Raw genomic sequence first — 25,000 nt, forward strand, 5'->3', positions numbered from 1 at the left:
CAAGAAACAATTTATGAAAAAAGTTTGGGATATGTTATAAATTGTTAGAACACAAGAAGAACATAAGAAAGTTTACAAACGAGAGGAGGCCATTCAGCCCATCTTGCTCGTTTGGTTGTTAGTAGCTTATTGATCCCAGAACTCATCAAGCAGCTTCTTGTAGGATCCCAGGGTGTCAGCTTCAACAACATTACTGGGGAGTTGGTTCCAGACCCTCACAATTCTCTGTGTAAAAAAGTGCCTCCTATTTTCTGTTCTGAATGCCCCTTTATCTAATCTCCATTTGTGACCCCTGGTACTTGTTTCTTTTTTCAGGTCGAAAAAGTCCCCTGGGTCGACATTGTCTGTACCTTTTAGGATTTTGAATGCTTGAATCAGATGCTTCATGGTTGAATGTGCTCTTTCTCCCTCTCTCTCTCTCAACTCTAACCCAGCATAGTGCTAGTAAAGTATAGTGAGATGGTGTTGAAATAGTATTCACAGTGACATGAGTTTAGGGTTATAGTGGAAAGCTATACTGTCCTGAGAGTTGGGATCAGGGAGTCACTTTTTCATCTCAAGATAATCGGAGGCCACAAGTGATTTTTCGGTCATGTGGGCCTGCATTAGCCAACCGGGATGAGAGTTTCCATGCCAGGGTTTAGTATTCTAGTGCATTGTAGTTTAGTGTATATGGGAGGCGCTATCCTTTGAAGAAGAATACGTTATTTTTGTTCAGTTATACCTCCTATATATTATTATTTATTTCTTAGCAGACGCCCTTATCCAGGGCGACTTACAATTGTTACAAGATATCACATTATACTTATATCTTATTATTTTGTATGTACAATTCCCCATTTATACAGTTGGGTTTTTACTGGAGCAATCTAGGTAAAGTACCTTGCTCAAGGGTACAGCAGCAGTGCCCCACCTGGGATTGAACCCACGACCCTCCGGGCAAGAGTCCAGAACCCTAACCACTACTCCACACTGCTGCCTATATACACATGCATAGATACATCCAGTAGCCAATCTGTCTGGAACAGCTATGGTAGCACTGTTTTGATATACACCGTATTACCAATGTGCGCTCTGTGACTCATCCCGCTCGATCTGCATGTTGGAGGTCAGGATTGAGAGCTTCAGGAGATGATAATAATCACCGTGCATCAGGTTGAATCGGGTCCTTAGGGCCGGTGTTTCTATGTTTCTGTCCTGCCTCTCCCGGTTCTCTGGAGCTGCGGCGTGGGAATGCGGTATTGTGAGCGCAAGTGACGGAATCTGCAGGCTTGGATCCAATGCTAAGTTTGGCGTCTCTGGAAATGGTTTTGATAAGATCGGGACACTGAAGCGAAAGAAAGCGTCTGCTTTCGTTTATTATTATTTATTTATTAGCAGAAAGTGTCTGCTAAGAAATGAATAATAATAATAATAATAATAATAATAATAATAATAATAATAATAATAATAATAATAATAATAATAGTCAAGAAGCCATTCCACGTAATCATTTGTAACCAGGAAAAAAAGCTTTGGGCCTCAAATTAATAATATATATTTTTACAAAGCTTAAAATAAATGAACTCGAATCAGAAGCGCTGGCATTCACGTTTGATTTATGCAAGTATGATTATCAATATATAGGGCCGAACAAAAACGCTGCAAACTTAGCAGCTGCTTTGTGAATACGGCCTGACATAAGATGTGACAATTTCCCAGCACCCAGTCCCTGAGCACTAACCGACAAAGCTACACTCACACACAATGAGTCACATGTGTACGGGATTCTAACGGCATCCAGGGTCCGGTCCCTCACACTCACCGCTAGGCTACACCAGCACAAACACGTGACCCTGTGACCTCAAATTCTCCTAAGGCTACTTGCAGCAGCGGGAGGTTAAACATTACAGCTTAGATTTTAAATAGAAGGGGTGACATTTTTCAAAATGCACTTTCTTTTTTTTTAAATAGCCATTTCCCCCGTATCAGCCTCACAGATATGATGATTATAAAATAACAGCCTTTTTAATTACGCGCAGGATTATGTTGCGTGTACTACACCTTTTAAAAAAAGTGAATGAAAAACTGCACCCTAGCAGTGATTCAGATATGATTGCAAAGAAAGCTCTATCGCCAGTCTGCCCGAGTCTTTATCACTACAGCTTAACTACAAATAATAATAATAGACATTTCAAATCCAAACCGTTTTGGGCTAATACTTATTGTGCCAACAGGGAGTTCTGTATGTATTTATTTAATTCAATTATATACACGTGTTATATATCTACATCAACATTCCATTGCCACTCCTGAATATATAATGGAGTTCATACGGCGCGCCTTTTCACCGGAGGAGATCCACCGTCATTACAGCTTTGCATCCAAGCGTCTTAACCTATTATTAATTTAATACGTGTTGTGTTACACAAGCCTACCCAAAGGACATGTGCAGTAAGTTACTCAGCTTGCCACTTTTGCCTATACTGTGTGTGTGGGAGAGAGTTTGCATATATTTTTTTAATAATATTTCTTCATACAACAACATGATTGACATGACTTAACCAACACGTGGCACAGTAATGCTGGAGTTGAAGAAATGCGCGGTGTGTGTTAATAGTATTGTCCTAGCACACGCGTGATTTCTGTAAAGGATTTTTCTCGGCTGGCTATAAGAACCTCCCTATACACAAAATAATGCGACGCTATATTAATATTAGTTTATTTAGCAGACGCCTTTATCCAAGGCGACTTACAGAGACTAGGGTGTGTGAACTATGCATCAGCTGCAGAGTCACTTACAATTACGTCTCACCCGAAAGACGGAGCACAAGGAGGTGAAGTGACTTGCTCAGGGTCACACAATGAGTCAGTGGCTGAGGTGGGATTTGAACCGGGGACCTCCTGGTTACAAGCCCTTTTCTTTAACCACTGGACCACACAGCCAGATCTCACTGATGTGTTCTAAGCATCCTGGGAAACCTGGAATGCCTACTATTTTAAAACGTGTCTATTTTGCTTCTATGTTTTAGGGTGTAGAATATCCTTTTTCGGGTTACATGGCCCAAAATAAAAGACCCCTAGATTCACGGAGTCCTCAGAAAGGTTTACTATACCCAGAAAGGGTCGACATCCTTTCACTCTTCAACACATCTTTTGCAATCCGAAGTATTTTTGTTTTTATCATCGACTAACAATCTGCTAATGTATATCTGATTTTCATCATTACATTGTGCGCTTCTTTACCAGCATAGCAATTCACTGTATGCCTTGCACACTGAATATTATAAGCCAAACTTAAACGATCCCATTTGATATAGAGTATTGCCTCATTTTCCCAGTGGTGCTATTTTTGGACCCGCGCCAACACAGGGCTGTTTTACTGACCTGACTGAAAATACAGAACACGTTTAATTCACGTCAACGACTTTTTAAACGCAATGGCACACCGTGACACACGGGCAGGCGACTGTAACCTTCCATTCCCTGATAGCTTTTCTGATTTTACTAAAAATGATAAGGAAAACTCCACACAGTACTAATGCAGAACGGTGGCCGCAGAAAAGCGTGTCGATTATCACAAGGGTTATCAATACTAACTCAAATACAAATGCCTGTTTAGTAGTATGACTCTGGGTTTTATTAGTCTGTATATTTAATGTCGGTTGTAGCCAGAATAAAAACAGCTTCAGGCGAACACCATTTTAAACCGCTGACCACAGCCTCGTTTGACTCATCAGAGCTGGGAGGAGAGAAGTCCTTGAACTAAACCAGAAGAATCTGTTTGTGCGCCATTAATTATAGCAGAGTTATATATGCAACGCCTGTCAGACTTCAGGCAGTACAACAATCGCTATCGCAGCTTTAAACCCTCATCGTGTAACAAAAAATACAAAAAAAAGAGCCTGTTTTGACCACGACCCGTCGTACATGCCTCAGAAAAACAACCAAATAAACACTGCGCTTTCATCTGATTATTATATATATATATCGCCGATTAAACTTTCTGCAGAGCGCCGAAAAGTTAACACAAGTAGCTAGCGATTTATTTTTTACATTCTCACCGCAAACTCTGTTTTTTTTAAAAAAAGGGCTGTGCTTCTTGAGCAATTTTTTTCCCAAAACTTTGTCTAACTTTCACTTTCTGGTTCAGAGGCGGAGCTAAGCAATCCGCATGGAGCAGGAGAAGGCGAGCGATTGCAATGAAGCCTCACAGCAAACTTACTTCCAACTTAATTAAGATCTCTCATTTTTTCCACCAAAAATAACCATGTACTCCCCGTACTGCTTGACACAGGTAATCCGGAGCCTCTTTCTGTATTTTCGCTTGCCTGCTTTTGCCTGTCGCAATGCGCGGATGTCGTGTCGGTTTTGATTAGTTGTTGCTCCTTTTTCTCTTCTTTCTCCGTTCATTTTTTTGGATACCGAGTGGGCTTTTTGTTTAATGGCATCTTTCCAACGGAGTTCTTTCTTGTGCGTTCGATTGCACATGGTTTGAAACTGAAAATGGCGTTTCTGCTGGAGGCTTTGCATTAAAATGGGGGAGATTGTAACCTAAATATACACATACGGTTATTATTATTATTATTATTATTATTATTATTATTATTATTATTATTATTATTATTATTATTATTCTTGTAGTTGTTTTTCCACGTCCTAAACAGTGGATGCAAACCAAAATACGTTCTAAGGAGTGCCTTAGGTTTGGAAGTTGCATTGGAATTGAATTTCTGTCTGTGCCGAGCGCGTCTCTCTCTCGTTGACTGCACGCAGCTTACTTGGAGAGACTCAGTCGTGTTTAAGTTGACCTCCACTGTCTCGTCCCATTTGCAGTTCTGTAAATAAGGCGTTTTTTTTTTTTTTTTTTTTTGAGGCAGACTATGCTGATTAAGATAACTGCCGTGCAGATCATTAGCGTGCTTGGGTGTGTGGTAGAGAGAATAAGGGAAGGCGGTTTGTGAAAGGACGTTGTTTTAAAATCATGATTCTAAGTTTTGTTCAAGGCGGCCTTGTGCAGGTAGGCGGCTTCCATACATTTCTTGAAAACGTAAAAAAAAATTCCTTCACTTTTTTAAAAATATTTATTGATTCTAATAATTTTTGGGTGAATGTGGCTTAAGTGAAATGGGATATGGATATCTATCTATCTATCTATCTATCTATCTATCTATCTATCTATCTATATGTATGCATATATATGTATGTATATGTATATATATATATATATATATATATATATATATATATATATGTATATGTGTGTATATATATATATATATATATATATATATATATATATATATATATATGTATATATATATATATAGATAGATAGATAGATAGATAGATAGATAGATAGATAGATAGATAGTATTGTTTTCTGGGTGAAACTCTTTTAAAGACATGTAACTGCATTGGCCGAGCAGGACGGCTGCGTTTGCAAAGCGACTGTCACTTACACGTTATTACGTTATTAAAACACGTTTTTTTAATAGAATGTAAGCTGGCTGGGACGCATCTATAATGTGGTTTATACACGTGCATTGATGTGATGTGATATTCACTAAATGTCCTGCCAAAAAAAAAACAAAAAAAACATCGCAAAGCAAATTAAATCAATGCGATGCACTGGAATGATGGCACGCATGTGTATATATTGTTTTGATCTCGTTGTAAATACGCACTCGTGAATTAAGAGTATGCCTCTGGGTGCACCCTTTTCCATTGAGAATTGCCATTGGTATACTATATGCAATGACACAACCATTACTGTCGACCTCTGAAGGCACTGACGTGTATAATAGCGCGCGTGTGTGTGTGATTGTGTGTGTAGGTATGTGTATATATGTATGTATGTGTATATATTTATGTTTCTGTATAGAGTAGAAAGAGTATGGATAATAACAGGTTGCAATGGTATTGTGTCATTCCAGGCAAATGAAGTTCTCATTTATTTTACACAGTAAAAGGATTACATCTAATCGGTGTGTTGTTAAAAGCAATCCAGACACAGGGATTGTATTGTCGTTATAACTGCTTGGTCAGGAGGTGTGCGAAGTGTTTGCGTTCTGCGGCCTTCTAGATTCAAATGCATTGACACTGCGCACTTCATATCGGTTGAACAACACCTCGACTCATGGGACATACAAGAATTACACTGAGAAACATCTGTGTGGATTTACTGAATGGGCTATTTATTTATAAATGTATTACTGTTAATCAGAAACGCCGCCAGTCTACACGCGTATAGAAAAATAAAGCTATTGTAAAAACTAGAGAGAATATTTTTCACCAAATAATTAATAAACTCATCTTCTATTTCAACGTGCACGTCATTTTAAACATTCTTTGTGTGTGTGTATGTATGTGTGAAGTAAAACGCATGGGCTTGCTTCAGTATTTATTTTAATTGTTGCGCATGGTAAACAGTTTTTTTTTAAAATTGTGTTTAAATGAAGGGTATCGGTAGGGTGCTATCGCTGTATTTCTAAACAGTGTTAGTATAGGACTGTAGAAGTTAGAGTCCACTGAACGTACAGGTCGTGTTAAATACAGGCCTATGTAGCACAGATTAGGCAGACACGCGCTCTGCGACAATGCGTCACCTGCAATGCAGTTTGGAGAATTGGATGTATTCTTGTAATTGTGAGAAACAATTGGATTGGTAATTAACATGTAGCCGACCTCGTATCTTTTAAAAACCCAAACCGTGCATTTTTCCTTTCGCATGAGAACATTTGGAAAGCACAAATCTACCCCAGTTTTATGTTAAAATATTAGGGATTAAGATATATATTTTTAATACGTTCTTAAATATTTTAACTATATTCTGTTGGCCTATTATATTTTCAGTCGTGCGTAAATGCAGCTTTCTCTGTGGCAGTGAAAAGGGGCAGACGTTACAACTCCCGAGGTGTGGAATAAAGGGTAGTTCTGTGCAGTACAGAAAAGCGATGGTGCATTTCTAAAAAATAAAGACTACAAATGCGTGTGCTGTAAGGATAAACTTACACGTAGTTCAATTTAGTTTGAACTATTTTGGTTTAAAAGCAGGCACTTTGCAGAAACTGCACCTGCAATGACCTGTAGTTAATTTGTCGGCCTTTATGTTTAGAATTGTAAGATATCATTTTGGTGGCGGTAAGCCCTTTTTTAATTAAAGGTTACACATGCACTTAATCTGACTGTTTAGCAACAAACTGTACAACGTTCCAGATTTTTTTCTTCCTTCTAAATATAATGTTTACTGCGCGCCTCGCGCGGTATTGAACATTCCAAAGCCAAGGGCCCTAAAATCACATAAAGTGCAGCATATGAATTTAAAAAAATAAAATAAATAAAAATATACATCTGTTGGGGCTTCCTGGGATTAATAAGCAGTGTTAAAAAAAAAAATCTTCCCATAACTGTTCCAGAAAAATATTAAGAGTTTAAATTGTGTGTGTGGCGTGTGTGTGTGCTCAGAACATTTCTTTCAATTAATTAACATGAATTGGCATCATTTCTAGACGTACAGTAGACCTAACACTTTATTAATCCGTCCATTTACACACACACACACACACACACACACACACAGAGTTACCGTGTGCAGAATTGTACCATATTAAGTTTCCTATCTGTGCCTCTGAAGGCCTGAAATTGAGATACCCATTACCCTTCATCCACAGGAATGCACCGTCCCCACGCTTATCATATATGTGTTGTTAATTTAAGTGCGTTCAGGAATTGCAGTCCCAGGTAGGGACTGGATACAGATGCGAACATCGCGCGATGAATTATTAAAACGGATAAAAAGCCTGACTGGAAACCATGCTAAAGAGAGAGAGAGAGAGAGAGAGAGAGAGAGAGAGAGAGAGAGAGAGAGAGAGAGAGAGAGAGAGAGAGAGAGAGAGAGAGAGAGAGGCACGTGGATTTGTAAATGAAAACATATGAGGGCATTTCTACTTCATTTACAGCGTTCTGTGTGAAAAGAGACGTGTCGTTTAATGCGATACACAGAGTGAAGCAGTGTTGGACTTGACAAATCAGACAAAGACTCTGTTTCACCCACTCTACAGGCCTGTAGTATTCACACACATTGTCACCCACACGCACACGCGCTATACAAGGGGCTGGCTACACAAATTCATAGTCTATATTATTATTATTATTATTATTATTATTATTATTATTATTATTATTCACATCAACAATAACTGACAGATCTACGCGGTGATCTGATTCAAGCATTCAAAATCCAGGGGACTTTTTCGACCTGAAAAAATAAACAAGGACCAGGGGTCACGAATGGAGATTAGATAAAGGGGCATTCAGAACAGAAAATAGGAGGCACTTTTTTACACAGAGAATTGTGAGGGTCTGGAACCAACTCCCAAGTAATGTTGTTGAAGCTGACACCCTGGGATCCTTCAAGAAGCTGCTTGATGAGATTCTGGGATCAATAAGCTACTAACAACCAAACGAGCAAGATGGGCTGAATGGGGCCTCCTCTCGTTTGGAAACTTTCTTATGTTCTTATGTTCTTATAACGTAGGCCTACACAGTGCAAACGAAATGAACGCTTTGTTTGACAAAGAAACTTCAAAATGTGTTAAGCACGAAAAATAAACGGTTTTCTATGGTACTTAGAGGGGTGTTATTATTCATCAGGATTGTATTTCCTGCTCTTATTGTATTACTTGTATTGTAACACTTGAAATGTATTTGCTTACGATTGTAAGTCGCCCTGGATAAGGGCGTCTGCTAAGAAATAAATAATAATAATAATAATAATAATAATAATAATAATAATAATAATAATAATAATTCCAGACGTGTTTTTTTATTTTTTATTGCGTGGATATACTGTGGTTTCATTTGTACATGGCTGGCTTTCGCGCAGCACCCTCGCATTAATTTGGCCCTTGGCATAAGTCACAATTAAGAGGAAGCTTGCGCAGCAACGCACGCAGAGGATGGTAAAAACGGTACGTTACACGCCCCGCGCTGTTGCATTGTCAATAACTCCTGGCAACGCCACTCTGTGTGTCAGTGTAAATTAGTGCTATTAGTGGGTTATTAGGATGTAATGCCTTGGGTGCAAGCGCCGTAGAAATTTAAGTGCCGCAATTTCGATACGATTCGTCAGCCTTACGCCTTAGTTGCATTTCATTCTTCAATTCGATGTATTCAAAGAGGAGGCTATAGGCTGCACGTGCGCATTGAAACGCAATGCATGTTTTTGTTTATCATTTAGTTAACCCTTTCCGCTATTTCACTTCGTAGTTATTCGCTCTTACTCGACTTATTGAATACAGAACGGCGGTTTATCCATCATCCCCGCTTGCGGGTTTCAAAGTATTTCAGATGCATTGATATTGCGGCATCTGTTTCCACTTGTGTGCAGAAGCCTTATAGAAAAAAACAAAACTCAAACTACAACCACAAAATAATAACAAGAAATGCATATTGTTTTCGACATTGAGACACCAGTTAAGCAAATACAGTAACAATCAAAAAGTCGCCATTGTGACGTGTTGTGGCTGGACACGTCCATGTGAATCACCACGCACGCACATGGCTCTGGTATTAAGGGGCTTGGAGCGCAATCGACGCGTTCCCTTGTGGCTTTTGCTGGGACAGTTATTCCGTCCTGGTGGGTCTCATCATTTCTGACCAATCAAAACCGGCTTTCTATGCGAGGGACTAAACATGACCCCAAAACGGGTTCCTAACCAGGGGCGCTGTTGGAACACGGCGCATTGTGTTTCTGTAGAAGTTTTGCAATCAAACTAAGCACGTTCTGTAGGGAAACTGACCTTATTTTAAAGACGTCTGTCTTTTTAAACCAGTTTTGAAATAGCAACACACGTATCATCACAGAGACTCGTTTACAAGCCCAACGCATTGCCACTTTTTCCAATGCACCCGTGATCCGCATCATAACCCTATAGTGATTCTTAACTGCTGCGATATAATCCTGTTATACATTGTTATATAAAATTATACAGTACAGGCAGTCGCTAACACCGCGCGTTAACCCTTTAACTGTCGATGTTCTCTTTTTGTATAGGCAATATTACCTTTTTTAATAGTTCTCAAAATAAGAGCATTAAAATGAATTTTAAAACACTGTTCGATGAGCCTGGTTCCTTCTGTGTGTCCCGCTCTGTATTGTACACATGCAGGCAGTGATGTGCGGCAGATTTCACGGCTGCAGTCTTGAATGAATGTTTCTGCTTTACGGTTTGTTTTAATTTAGAGTGGTATTTTTTCAGCGCGTAGTTTAGCGCTCAGCTTGTCATAATGAATTAGAACAGCTGTTATGGGAATTACAATCTAATAGACGAAACAGCCTGAATAAACAAATTATGTTTCTTCTGTTGTTTAGTTTTCGTTTTAATTAAAAACAAACACAAATAAAACGACCCCTTATCGGCGGATAAGGAAAAGCACGTTGCTGAATGATAATGCAGGCGCATATGAGGAAACGGTCATTTGTTTAAATATTGAATTGTGTTTTTGTTTTCTTAGCATTTATTTGCAGATTAATTCCACTTCCTGATCCCACAGATATATAGAAACATGTTCTGTATTTGGTGTTGCATAGGCAAGCGTGGGATATCTATCTGTGAGTCAATGAACGCGTTTCAGCACTGAAATAATGCGAGTCTCGGATCTGACTTCTATTGCAGTGCTCGCTCATTGTGACGTTTCTATCACGTACCGCGTTTCACCTGGTTTCTAATAGCGTACGTTTTCACATTACAATTTAGGTCAATAAGAACCAGATAGTTCATCGTTGTGGGGTTTTATCCGGGGGAATCCTAGGTGCACGGTTGTGTTCTGTAGTGCGTCTTGGATGACGCCTTCCATACGTCACAAACCGCTGCAGCCCTCGTCTTCCTCTGTCTGTACTTACAGTAGGTCACACAGCAGCTGTCTTCCCGTTTGGCCATGAAACAGGAGGTATATTTTGAGACACGATAATTATAAAAGCTTTAACTACAAGGCAATGCAGGCTATCCCAGTTCTCTCTGTCTTGTTTAGACAGTCTTGTTTCATTTTCTGTTGCACTCAGAACACCCTGGTAACCCTTTAACTGTTTAAACCTCCCCAGTGGCTTCAGTCGCGCTCCCAATCACGTCTAAGGACAGCAGGTACACCAGAGTGTTACAATTAACCCGCCCCCCCTGCAACACTCTAGAAATACATCAGTAGAAACTGCTACATAGAATACCAGTGGTGTTTGTTACACCCGCTAGGGGAGTTGCAGGGGGGGCAGGTTAGTGGTTACACTCTGGTGTAGCTGCTGTACTCGGGGAGAAGTCATGTTTGAGCTCTACGGATGCCACAGGGGGATTTTAACATTTTAAGAAGTCCCCAGGATGTGACGACTGATACAGAAAACAGAATGCAAAGTGAACCTGAACAACAAGAATGAGTTACCGTGAGATTTCAGCCCCCCTACCAGACTGCCCCTTAACTCTTTACATGGAAGAAACCACTGCCCTAGAGCCTTTGATTGAGAAGATGCCAGAATGCACGAGTCACACAAACGCATACAAGATGACAATCTGCTGTTGCTTGGGCCAATGGACTAATTAACTGCATTTTTATTACTGTGTTTTTTTAAATGGTTTTGCAAAATGCTGCATGAAGATCATAATGATGATTGTTCATTGCCCTTGCATGGTTAGAGCTGATCAATTGGGAGGCTTAAGGTCTGGAGCTGAGGGACTGGGAGGAATTGTGGCATGACTTAAAACTGAAGGGAAGCAATGTGACTGAGTGATTAGAGCTGAGAGACTGGGAGGGAGGGAAGCAGTGTGTCTCTAGTGGAGCTGAGGAGGGACTGGGAGGGAGGGAAGCAGTGTGGCTCTAGTGGAGCTGAGGAGGGACTGGGAGGGAGGGAAGCAGTGCGGCTCTAGTGGAGCTGAGGAGGGACTGGGAGGGAGGGAAGCAGTGCGGCTCTAGTGGAGCTGAGGAGGGACTGGGAGGGAGGGAAGCAGTGCGGCTCTAGTGGAGCTGAGGACGGACTGGGAGGGAGGGAAGCAGTGTGGCTTGATGTTCTCAGGGATTACAAGGGAGGGAGGCAGTACATAAACTAGCATTGTTCCAAGGGTAGATCATGGATTTAAAAGCTCAGTTTCACTCCGTGATAGATGTGGTTGTGCTGTGAAAAAGGAGCCACCCGCTGTGGCTTGGCTTATCAGCAGTGGACAAGACGATCCATGACCACAGCAGTCAGTGCATCGCGGCTTCACTCTTCACAATGCTGTCACAGTTACACCAGCCCGAGTTCAGTGAGGAGATACCACGGTTCAGCTCACCCTAGTACAGTAGGCGCTCTTTACTTATTCATTTGCTTAAAGGTCCTCTTGCTACGGCACGGAAAGCGGCTATCTCGTTAGCTGTGATACCATCGGCACTGCTCCCCTTACCACTGTGCATTCCAAGCCTTTTCATCCAGATCGAAAAGCACGATCACAAATAATTGACCTCTAATTCGAACTGAAGACGTGGCACTCCGAAGGGCTTTAGGGTAGTTTGGTGACTGCCAAGGCTATATCGTAATAGAGGTTTTCTGCAGTCGTTCTGTGTTGATTCAGTTAAAACATTGCTTCTTGTGTTGCAGCCTTGCAAGAGTGTCCCAGATAGTTAGAGACACTCACACAGCGAGCCTCCTTAAACAGTAAACAGAGAAACATCTCCTAGCGACAACCACAGCAAAAATCAATAACAAACTTCCAAAAGCTTGGCAAAGAGTCTGTTGACTGACATCAACAAGCAAAGCAGTCGGTAAGCTGGGTCTAAGATATGCAGATGAGCGAATCCCATGATGCACAAACCGTGCAGCTGTCCTGCGATCTTCAGGAATTTGCATAACACAGGGAATCTACTGTGACCATTTAAGCACGTCCACATTTAAAGACTGTTGTAAGGAAGGTTTTGGGAAAGCATGTTTTTTTTAAAAAAAAAAAAAAGCAGAAAAAGTGTTTTGGAAAGTAAAAATGAACTTCTAACAGCTGAGAAAAACAGGCTTACGAAACAGGCAGACTTTAATTCATAAAAATGATTCTTAAAACAGTTCTCATTTTTTTTGAGAATGAGGGTCCTCTGCTCATTATCAGGCCTGGTCAGTGTTCCCTTCACAATGATGAAAGAACCATGTTAAAAACAGATCGGCATGTGTTTTACAACAAGCCCTTGCAAAATGTAAGTCAGGGCTGATCTGTAAATCTCCATATTCTAGGAGGTCAGTGAAACGTGTCTCAGTACTAGCTGTCTGAGTGAGTCTCTCCTCACCCTGCCCCACAGCTGAGCCCTCTCAGATTCATTGGAACTCCACAAGAAGCTTCACTGCAGTCTCACAATGTCGCTGTGTTTTCGTGTTACTGTAGAAACGGCACTGAGAGAGTCGAATTAAACCAATGTGTGCTCGACAACCCCAGAGCGCCCTTGAGCATGAAAACGAGAAAGCCTGTTAATACTGCAGATAATCATTGAGGATTTTCTTTTTTTCCAGAAAATCTTTATCTATCAAACACATGGGGAGGTGCTTGAATAGGTTTTTAGTTCTGAGTTTGCACCAGTAGTTTTTTTTTCCTTTCTTCTTGTGCAAAGTTAGACTGATTCCAGAGTGTTTTGGAGGCTGTGAATTTTAAAGTGTTTGTTGCTTATAAAATAAAGGTATAAGCGGGTGAGGGAGGGAGCAGTTCAGTCATCTGGACTGGAGGGAGCACCCTTTCTCTTAGGGGCTGAGGGAGGGAGCAGTTCAGTCTACATGCCTCAAGCCTGCCCTGGACTGGAGGGAGCACCCTTTCTCTTAGGGGCTGAGGGAGGGAGCAGTTCAGTCTCCATGCCTCAAGCCTGCCCTGGACTGGAGGGAGCACCCTTTCTCTTAGGGGGTGAGGGAGGGAGCAGTTCAGTCTCCATGCCTCAAGCCTGCCCTGGACTGGAGGGAGCACCCTTTCTCTTAGGGGGGTGAGGGAGGGAGGGAGCAGTTCAGTCTCCATGCCTCAAGCCTGCCCTGGACTGGAGGGAGCACCCTTTCTCTTAGGGGGTGAGGGAGGGAGCAGTTCAGTCCCCATGCCTCAAGCCTGCCCTGGACTGGAGGGAGCACCCTTTCTCTTAGGGGGTGAGGGAGGGAGCAGTTCAGTCTCCATGCCTCAAGCCTGCCCTGGACTGGAGAGACCAGTCAACAATCCACCTGGAGGTGAAAGACAGTATCCAATGTCATTGCGAATACACTGAGCTGTCCAGAGCACAAGTAATTGACTCCTGTTACAGTACGTCATGTGTGTGCTTCAAAGCTCTTGTAAAACACGATATACCCGTTGGCAGATGGGGTTTGCAGCTGTAGAATTAGGTAGGTAAATGAGATGCCAGCTTCAAAGTGTCATCGTGTTCCGTTCAGAACAGCGAAACATTCTATCTATTGGCTTGCATATGGCCCTTAACTATGCCTGGCTTTTGCCCAAACCCATAAAACTCAAGTCCCACCTGCGTTCTGTCTGTTTGAAGCCTGAGGACCTTCTTGCGTTTTTATGAAAACACATTTCCCTTCCCAGTTTTTGGGGGAAGTCTTTTGCATGTCGGCTTGCCCCCCCCTCCTTCTTATTGGCACATTGAATTGTCCAGACCAGACTGTAATGGGAGTCACTTCGGACAGTATTGTCAGCATTCAGACTCATTGTGACAGCGTGGTTAATATCACATTCCTCAGTCACACAGAATTCCATCCCAGTTGATCTTGCTTTGAGCAACACATGCATTAGATTCGAAAAGGGTTCCATGCAAGTGTATTACTGCATTGTGTTCTGACAGGTTTGTGAGCACGCAGAACACAGGACGTTGCAGTGTGTGTGGTTCACAGCTCTGTTGTGTTTTTTGTAGTACTACTCTGTAGTAACCAATGCAATACCTAATAGTCTCATCACTTATTTTACAAGGCTGTTGATAAAGTAGACCATACGACTGTGTAGTAAATACTCTACGCTCGTCTCTCATATCCTACTGTTTGTTCTTCAGTATGGTATAACCTTCAGTGGAAGTCTGATCAGTGCTATGTTATGGTATGGTGTGAAGTCCTTAGTGTTGTATTAAATGTAATTTGCCATGTGTCTGCCCAGTTCTGAATGCTGTCTAGATCATTTTGAATGACCTTTGCTGCTGCAAGTGTTTGCCACTCCTCCTATTTTTGTGTCGTCAGCAAATTTAACGAGTTTGCTTACTATACCAGAATCTAAATCATTAATGTAGATTAGGAATAGCAGAGGACCTAATACTGATCCCTGTGGTACACCACTGGTTACCTCACTCCATTTTGAGGGTTCTCCTCTAATCAGTACTTTCTGTTTTATACTTGTTAACCACTCCCTAATCCATGTGCATGCATTACCTTGAATCCCTACTGCGTTCAGTTTGAGAATTAATCTTTTATGCGTGACTTTGTCAAAAGCTTTCTGGAAATCTAAGTAAACCATGTCGTATGCTTTGCAATTATCCATTGTCGATGTTGCATCCTTCAAAAAAGTCAAGCAGGTTAGTTAGACACGATCTCCCTTTCCAAAAAGCATGCTGGCTGTCTCCCAGGATAGTGTTACCATATAGGTAATTTTCCATTTTGGATCCTATTATAGTTTACATAAAGTTTACATAAAAAAGTGCCTAACCCTAACCCTGACCCAGTTAGCAAAATTGTCATGCAAATTTCTAACATCAGAAATTGCTGCTGTGTTTACTTTATATTCTCATAGCAATGACACATTGAATAGTCATCACAGTGTGTGCGTGTGTATATATATATACATAAGCCCGATATACGATAATGCTAAGCATTTCTGTTTTCTGATAATAAATTATTTTAGAAATGTGTTTTTTTGTTGTTGTTTTTTTAAAAACATTTTCCACTTGTTTCATTTAACTGCTCGTTTATTTTTCTCTTCTATAAGCAACCCTTACTGTTGTTGTAGAGGGTAATTGCACACCAAAACTAATCCCGCTACAAAACGCGAAATGCATAGCTTTGTTTGAGCGGCAATGACATTTCAACGGGCATGCGCTGACAATCAGAAACGAATATCACCCTGTTCTGTATTTGACGCGAAACACAACACCGTGACCCACCCTGCAACAGAGAGTCCCATTCGCCACACCCCTCGCTGTTTAATCATACATTATTCATGAGCTGGAGCGTGTGCCACACCTGCTGAAGCAGGGTCCGGTAAAGTGCATCAGCTGGTGTGTTAATTTTTTTATTTTTTAAGACGAGATTTGCTGCAGCGCTTTTTAAACCTGGTCGAACTCCAGCCGTGGTTCAACGCGGTTATCTGTAAATCTCAGAGGTGTGTACTTCAATTTTTTTCTTCTTAAAACTCCCAAGTTAGGCCAAGAACAGTATTGCAAGCTAAAACATAACATTTCAAATAATCTCGCCTTCACACTGAACACGAGCACAAGTTTTGCATCCCTCTGTAGAATGAACACATTTTGCTTCATAAAGCCGAATGAAACCTGCTGAATAATGTGATGTTAACATATTGAATTACGCACCGCTTTGTAGTTTAACACAGACTTAAAGAAAAACGTGTCATTTCGCAGTCTAACATGAAATACTGCTGGTATGTAATTACACAGGCGCGTTTGTAAGCTTCGTACTACAGTACTGAATGGTTTTGAACCCAGCGGTGGTCATTTTAAAGATTTGATCATTGATTTGCAGTATTAGGCAGGCGATCGACCCTCAAGAGAAATGCATTTGGAGTTTGAAATGTCGGTAGTTTCTGATAACTCAGCTCAGCCTGTGGGCTGAGATCTTGCTCAGTGGTTAATGGCGTCTTGTGCAGTGACTTTGTTTCGCAATAAATGATCACGTCCCTTTCACTTCAAGACAGACAGCTGTCCGAAGTGTAGAATGAGCTCAATGGAGGTTCTGTTGCCCATATTAATATAGCTGTCGGTTTGGGATCTTTTGCCAGTGTATAATAAAACTCTACTGTGTTGCTTCTGCAGTATTTTACACTATGCGAGTACGTCTTAGTTATTAAAACGGGTAAAACTAAAGAAATATCTAGTAGATGAAAACTGAAGGGGACTGTAGGGCTAGATTACTGTGAAATGGGATAGTGTGATCATATTCTAGCTCTGAAGGCAGCACTAGCCAGAACATTTGACTTCTAGTTTTCCTTTACTTCTGTCAAGACAATGAATAAGGCTGTATCTATTATTATTATTATTTATTTCTTAGCAGACGCCCTTATCCAGGGCGACTTGCAGTTGTTACAAGCTATTACATTATTTTTACGTACAATTACCCATTTATACAGTTGGGTTTTTACTGGAGCAATCTAGGTAAAGCACCTTGCTCAAGGGTACAGCAGCAGTGTCCCCCCACCTGGGATTGAACCCACGACCCTCCGGTCAAGAGTCCAGAGTCCTAACCACTACCCCACACTGCTGCCCGTATCTAAAACCAGTGCCTCCAGCTTTCCCTTCATGCTGTCTGGTAAGCACTGATGCTAAGGAGCATGTATTTGAAATGTCATTTGAATTTTTTATTTTTTTTTCACATTTCTGGTTTTCGGTGCCCTGTGATCGTTCTTGGTCGTCCTGGGTTCTGTTGGCTTTGAATTTACATCGAGGTAGTCTGGAGAATTCTAAGTGCCAGGCACTGCACAGCATTCCTCGTTCCACGCAGGTCACGTGACAGCGTGACTTTTCAGCTCCCTCGCCAACGCTGTCTCCTAGACAGCGAGAGTCGGGGGGCTGGCAGGATTGAAAGCCCACCTGATTTGAATGGATGAAGAGGGCTATTGAGAGGCAAGAAAAACAACATCAGAACAGGGACAAAGGGAGAGAAATACAGGAAACGGCATCAGACGTTATCCTGCCTGACTTTCCTGGTGTCTTGTTTGTAAAGACGAATCTGTAGGGTATATTAAACCAGCAGGATTATATTTAATGGGTTTATTCATATTACACATTGCCCTGTGGAATGTCCACATTTCAAATCTTCAAAGTCAAACACGTGCAGTTTTCACTCCCCACAATATATGAACATCGCATGTGTTACGTCTAATCAGACTCTGTGTGGCTGTAAATATGTATGTGTGTGTATCTGCCACGTGGGGGTAAACATCTTTAATAAAACATTTACTCTACAGGGAGAGAGAGGAACATCTTGTTGTCCTTTTAGCTTGACTGCCAGAAACACTGTCGATTTAGTGCTAGTATTGATGTATAATCAGTATTAACCAGATTATCAGTCAATATCCCTATACATGATTATTGTTCCAACGTTGGTTCAAAGAATGTCACATGTCCCAGGAAAGTTCTGCTGATTGGATTCCTGTGCGGTAATGAGATGGGAAGACAATGTCTGCAGAGGACTGTGACATCATAAGGCCCTCTTCTTGAAAAGCCAGCAGTTCTGAAGTGCTTTAGACGGAGCGCAAAGCAGGCGCCTTGCACAAAAGCCAAACACACTTATTATTATTTTCTGTGGTTTCCCTCGGAGATTCTTAAGTCGTGTTTAAATAAATCCTGCTGGCCGACTGAATGGTGTTTCTGGTGCTAATTTAGACATAAGAACTGAGAGACGTTGACTGCTAACATATTAAACATATGAAATCACCTTTCACTCTGTAATAACAAACATCATTACTGGCTTGCAGGGAGAGCGCGGAGGTGTGATGTTTTTTCTAATGATTGCTTTAAGGAAATGATGAATGGCAAACCCTGCTGCCTTCAGACTTTTCAAAATCCCTTCGGCTTTTATTTTTCAACTAGTAACGCACAGCTATGTTTAGATTTGACACTTGCAATGTGATTTGAATACACCCCATTAAATACTGCTCTTTAAATGAAATGGGAAATGTAGAGTTGAGCAAGACTCCTTACAAAGCACAGTTAGGTTTGCTGAAACATGGTCTCTGATTTCAACATGCCCCTTACTTGCATCAATCAGGTGTTTCCTAGCAGAATCTGAATAACTAACTGTGGTCCCTTTTTAAATTCTGCAGCAGGGCTTCTCGAATTCAACACCCAGGGGGGATTTGATTGAAATGAAAGCAGCAGACCCCCCCTCAGTTTACCAGAGCAAAGTGTACTACAGCACAGTGAAAGCATGGTGTAGCGCAGTAAGCATTGCTAATCCCAGAGAGGTATGGCAAACCGTGTTAAAAAAAAAAACATGGTAAACCAGGGTAAACTATGTAATCCCTTTAAGTTGTAAAAGAGATATGTGTCCCACAAGTAAAAAAAAAGATGCAAACTTTCTTATTTTTGCAGTCACAGATTGATCTGGTCATGCACACGGTCAGCGTCCTCCTCGCAATGCTCGAGTCGCTCTCAAATTTAAAGAAGAAACCGTTTGAACAAGCTCTCAATTTCTTGATTTTGATAAGGGCCCACCAGCCTCCTCTTAATGCACATCGCAGTGGTGTTTGCTAACAGTATCAGCTCCCTGAACAATCCATTCATTCACCTGACAGAGCCCGCTGCACAGAGGGAATCCTTCATCTGTTATATGAAAATGTCACTATAACCTCCTACTGCTGCAAAGCAGTCGCAAGCAACGTACATTGTAGGAAACAGGATTATTTAAGCTGTCCCAAAGAATTGCTCTTGAGATGTGTGTGGATCACTCACAATACAGCTACAGATTTTAATGGGGTTGAAAATACTGCAAGGCCGATCTGAAGTCTTAGGTGTTTTAAACATGTTTTTTTTTTAATTTAGTAGTCGGCAATTTTTTTAATTATTTTCTCCCAATTTAAAATAGCCAATTATTTTTAGGCTCACCGCTACCACCCCCGCGCTGACTCGGGAGCGGCGAAGACGAACACACGCTGTCCTCCGAGGCGTGTGCCGTCAGCCGACCGCTTCTTTACACTCTGCAGACTCACCGTGCAGCCGCCTCAGAGCTACAGCGTCGGAGGACAACGCAGCTCTCGGGCAGCTTACAGGCAAGCCCGCAGGCGCCCGGCCAGACTACAGGGGTCGCTGGTGCGCGGTGAGCCGAGGACACCCTGACCGACCTAAGCCCCCCGGGACGGCGCTCGGCCAATTGTGTGCCACCTCCTAGGAGCTCCATCCACGGTCGGTAGTGGAATAGCCTGGACTCAAACCAAACATGTTTAATAAGAAAAAAACGAACTAGCTGCGTCTTTGTGTAGTTGCAGTTTTGGGGATGGATTATTTTTTTGCACGGCTGTATAATTAATTAGTACAGCTCTTTATCCAAAAAGGTTACTAGACTAGACTATCAACAAGGCCTGCATAGGATTCTGTAGAAACTCTAGAGCGTGCGGCTTGTCATTAGTGTGTCTTTGAAATCATTTCTACCTGTCAGAATACGATTGCTCTGTCTAGAAATAAATCATGACGTGCCTTTTACATATAGATATTTTGTATCATTTGCACAGCTGTGGCTAAAAGTATTGCATCCCTGTAGAATTAACTAATTTAGATTCCTAAAGTCGAATGAAACCTGCTGAATAACGTTATGTTAACATATTGGATTACACACCGCTTTGCAGTTTTTCCAGTCTGCTTAAGGACACAAATTGAAAAATGTGACATTTCGAAATCTGACACGTGCGATGTCATTTATGTAGTTTTTTTTTGTTTTTTTTTGATTACTCGATGTTAAATCTCCATGCCGTTCATATAGTTGATTTTTATTTTGAATTGTGTCTCAATCCTAAAATTCTAAGGTGATGCAAAACTTTGGCCACAGCTGTACAGGGGTGTCTGTCTTTAAGCGGTGCAAAGCTAGGGCAGTTGGTATGAATACATGATGTTAGCAAAACAGTCATAGTATCTTACCACGCATTCTACAAGCAGAGTGCATCGGTCCACACACGTTTGTGTGTTGCTACAACTCATAACAGTGACATGCTTCATCACCTACACTCCTCCGATCTGTCATAACCCATTCAGTAATATACCCTTTTTTTATAAATATTGCCTGAACACAATGAGGGTGCCTGGAGAGCCCTCGGCTGAATTCAAATTTCCACGCAGATGAAGTAGAAGCCGCTGTTGCTCGCTGTGGGTAGTTTCTGTAGGGGCTTGCTTGTGGCTGTGCTTGCGCGCAGATTCACTGTGAACTCCAGGCAGCAGCACACAAAAGCAGGGCAGGACATTTGCATAAAGGACAGGGCACCGTGCCCGGCTGGGGGGGACTGCTTGGCACCTCGCCTCGTAGACTGGCAGAAAAAGAAACGCCGTCAATAGAGCTTCCCTTGTTTTAGCAGAATCAGACCCTGACTGTCTGCAATTATGCAGGGGATGGGGGTGGGGGTGGGGGTGGGGGTCTGTGGTTAATTATCTGATTTAAAAAACACAACCACTTAAGATGGTGTTTCTCTGCCTTTTCAATTCCCACCGCTTTATTGAATTATATTAATTATATCGCTTGTGAGAAAGATCCTGTTTTTTTTTTATATCTTATCTTTCTGTGTCTGTGTAAACTATTCTGGCAGTGTTTGGAAACAGGAAAGAGCGGGTTTTCAAAGGGATTTCTCTGTTGCTGAAATAACTTTCCACCCTAATTCTTTTGCTTAGAGGTTGGAGCGGTCCTATTGAAAAACTGCATCTCCCTGTTTCAAGTTAGTTTCAGTCAGGATAGACAAGACAGTAGACCGAACTGCCCATGCCAGCAGTATATATGAGTCAGTATTAGGGGCGTTTAACAATTAATTGCATTGGTCTTATATTGAAATAATTAAAATAGAAGTTGTTTTCTCTTTACTGGAGAAATGAAATTTGCAGTAATGAACTTGTCTTTCTGCCACAGTCTTATTTTTCCATGAGTCCTATGTTGGCCCACTTAGGCAGTTTTGCCCATTTTATTTAGTCATTTTTCCTACATTTTTTTTAATGTCAGGGCCATCTTTAAATAATATCATTCTTTAATATTTCTCACATCTCAAAATGCTAAACGACATGCCGACTGCTGACATTGTTTAACCCATTACGAGCCAAATTAAATTAAACACCTAGAAAATGGAGCTTGATCATCACTGTGGGGGAAAAATAAAAACACCAAGAAATCGTTTTTAGGTTTATTTTATATAGAGGTGTCAAAAAAGCATGTGAAGGGCTGTATGTGCAGAATTAAGACTCACATTTAGACTTTTGCGGTTAACAAAATAAGAGGAGTAAGTTATACTATATAACAGTAAAATTTAAATAACAGGGCGATGATAAAAATGCTCAAAAAAAAACATTACAAAATAGCCCGTCCTGAAATGAGGACAATGACACTGAATGGGTTAAAGATTGCGCTCGTATGAAAAGATAAACCCGAAAATGAGCAAAAACGGCAGAAGAGGGTCAGCATAAGATTCAATGCACGTGTAAAATTAAGAATACAGCAATAGACAAGCCCTGTAAATACACCCTCGATTTGACCCAGCGGTAATTCATTCAGAGGTTAAACAGCTTCCATAGGAAATGTCAGACTTCCCCTGTGGGCAGAATTCTCATCTCTTAAACCCTCGGGATGCGTTTTCAAAGCGATTCCCCCAGTCTTGAATTCACTTTTGCTTTTAAAGAGGTAAAACACCTGTTCATGTTACTCAACTAAAACCAAACAGCGGACTGATACGTTTCAAGACCTCTCGTGTGTTTTGTATCTCATTTTAGAACGTGATTTTTCACGAAATAGAAGTTAACGACGGCTTTTGAAGATAAGGCCCCTTGCGTCCTGGATTGTATGGCATGTGTGTTGTGTCATGCTCGTTAGCTATGTGATCAATCGATTACCAGATCGATCCCGCGCTCCGATGAACCGATTAACCCCCACGCTCTTGTTAATAGAGTAGACTTCGTTTTGTGTCTGTAGTGTGTCGTTGTGGGTCTGGCACCCACAAAGACAATGGCACACTATTGCGGGACAATGTGGCTGTGTGTGTGACAGTGTGTCTGGCATGCAGAACAGCCTTCAACAAAGCCTTGACTATTCAACACACACTGAGCAGCACAATCTGACAAACCTGGGAACCAACCAACCAGACTACATCAAGTGGAGGGCTTCCTGTCCTACTGTATAAACGTTCTGAATTACCTTATAGCACTAAAAGAGCTAGCATCACTTTTTTGTTTCCGTATTCAGTTGCTGAGTGGATATATACAGCTGTGGCCAAAAGATTTGCATCACCCTATAGAATGAACTCATTTTGCTTCATAAGGTCGAATGAAACGTTGACATATTGAATTACATACCACTTTGTAGCTTTTCCACATATAGAACGAAAAACTTGCCAGAACTTGCCACATCATTTCGAAATCTAGCATGAAACACTGTACTATGAGAATGGCTTCCGGGAGATGTTAGCGATATCATTTTGGAGTTTCTTAGATTACATGATGTTAAATAAAAAATTATATTCCTAAGTCTAGGTGATGCAACACTTTTGGCCAGAGCTGTGTGTGTGTGTGTGTGTGTGTGTTTTTTATTTTTTATTGTCAATCTTTCCCTTTAAATCCAACACTAGTACAATTCCTATAGCTTGATCTAAGGAAGTCCATTCTTCCAAATCAGCTGGTTTAATTTCGGATAAACAGCCTGTTTTTCACGCATTGCGCTTGTTACACAAACAGAATACTCTCGTGAATGTTCACAGGGGGCTCTGGTTATTTCATTCATGAGGATAAAGACCCGGGTTCGAGTCGAGCTCAGGCCAGGTGGATCTGTTTGTAAATTTTAGAGAGAGGCACAGGGCTGGACAGGCAGGGGGTGTTCAGGGCAGGATTGAGGGGTGTGCTCTGTGCCCCTGTCCGTCTCCTTTCATGAGCACTAAATCCACGGAAACTCTCGTTATATGTTTGCATATCTCCAGCCATAACCCCACAGCGTTCGCCCTGTTCACTGGATTCAAGCACAGGCTTAATGACAGCTCTTAAAAAGGGATGTTTTCATAACACTGTGTCAATGGGGCATGCAAACGAGTTAATTACAAAATATTAATAATAGCCTCTTTGTAAGTGACAAAACACAGTGCTCCCAAAGCAATTACAGGCAACCACGACAACAGTCTTGAGATACAGGGATATCGTTGTGCTTTCCATGTTTATTTATTTTTCAGGAAAGTAGGAATCTTTTAAAATCAAGGTTTCCTTTGGCTGTTGCGGTTAAAAAAACGAGCAAGTTGTCCTAAAGATCTTGTTAAATTAAAATGACACAGATAGACGCCAGTTAAAATGGTCCAATTGTTTTTCTTACACAAAGTAGCCTGCCCTTTAAATGAGAACAATCAATGGCTCTTCATGGGTTAATACTGAAACGTCCCCTTTCAATTGGTAATTCATAGAAAGTAGTTTTTTTTAACCCGCTGACTGCCTGTTTAAATGAGAGTAAGGAAAGTGAAGCCGTTGCTTCCCGGATCATTCTCATTTCCTGAGCTGCGGGTCACAGTGGAAGCGCGTGCTGTGGGTTGGCCTAGCGGCACATGAAATGGCATTAATGTCACATTATTATTATTATTATTATTATTATTATTATTATTATTATTATTATTATTAATGTGTCACAGAGGGGACAGATTTCAGCACCACAGTTATGTCGCTGATGCCAACTGGAGGAATGAAATTGGATTTAAAAAGATGTTACACAACTTTGTAATCAAAGACGTTAAAGCCTCAGGAGAAGTGCAATAAGTCTGACAAGAAGACGTTTGTTTGTTTTTTTAACTGGTTTTGAACAACAGGGAAACGTTTTTAGAAATGAAACAACATGCTCTCTGTACAGTAGATACGTGTTTCTTTAGTTTTTTTTCTGTTTCTAGCAAAATAAAACTGATTAAAAACAAAAAAACAAAAAACAAAACACGAAGTTTGACAGCCTTTCCGATTGAATTACCAGGCCACAAACATTGTTCTGAACAGAACCGCCAAGTGCCGTGCGTGCGTGCGTGTGCGTGCGTGCGTGTGTCAGTGTGTGTGTGTGTGCGTGCGTGTGTCAGAGTGTGTGTGTGTGTGCGTGCGTGTGTTTATTAAGACTCCGTCACTTTGTAAATACATTCTG

At 41.2% G+C, this 25,000-nt stretch overlaps 1 protein-coding gene across 8 annotated transcripts in view; it reads left to right on the forward strand.

Annotated features, from left to right (window-relative positions):
- Positions 1–25,000, forward strand: part of LOC117409804 (nuclear factor 1 X-type-like) — a 145,011-nt gene that overhangs the window by 13,378 nt on the left and 106,633 nt on the right. Inside the window, exon 1 of one of the 8 annotated variants that reach the window (XM_059007185.1) lies at positions 4,120–4,276. The exons of 1 other annotated variant lie outside the window; for it this stretch is intronic. In XM_059007185.1, the coding sequence (XP_058863168.1) occupies positions 4,250–4,276 (27 nt within the window). In that variant the 5' untranslated portion in view covers positions 4,120–4,249. Of the gene's footprint in view, positions 1–4,119; positions 4,277–4,797; positions 5,000–16,226; positions 16,314–25,000 lie in introns of those variants that run through there. 6 more of the 8 variants (XM_059007190.1, XM_059007189.1, XM_059007192.1 and 3 more) reach the window with 6 other exon arrangements.

This window comes from Acipenser ruthenus, chromosome 34 (assembly GCF_902713425.1).
Source record: "Acipenser ruthenus chromosome 34, fAciRut3.2 maternal haplotype, whole genome shotgun sequence".
Classification (NCBI taxonomy): Eukaryota; Metazoa; Chordata; class Actinopteri; order Acipenseriformes; family Acipenseridae; genus Acipenser; species Acipenser ruthenus.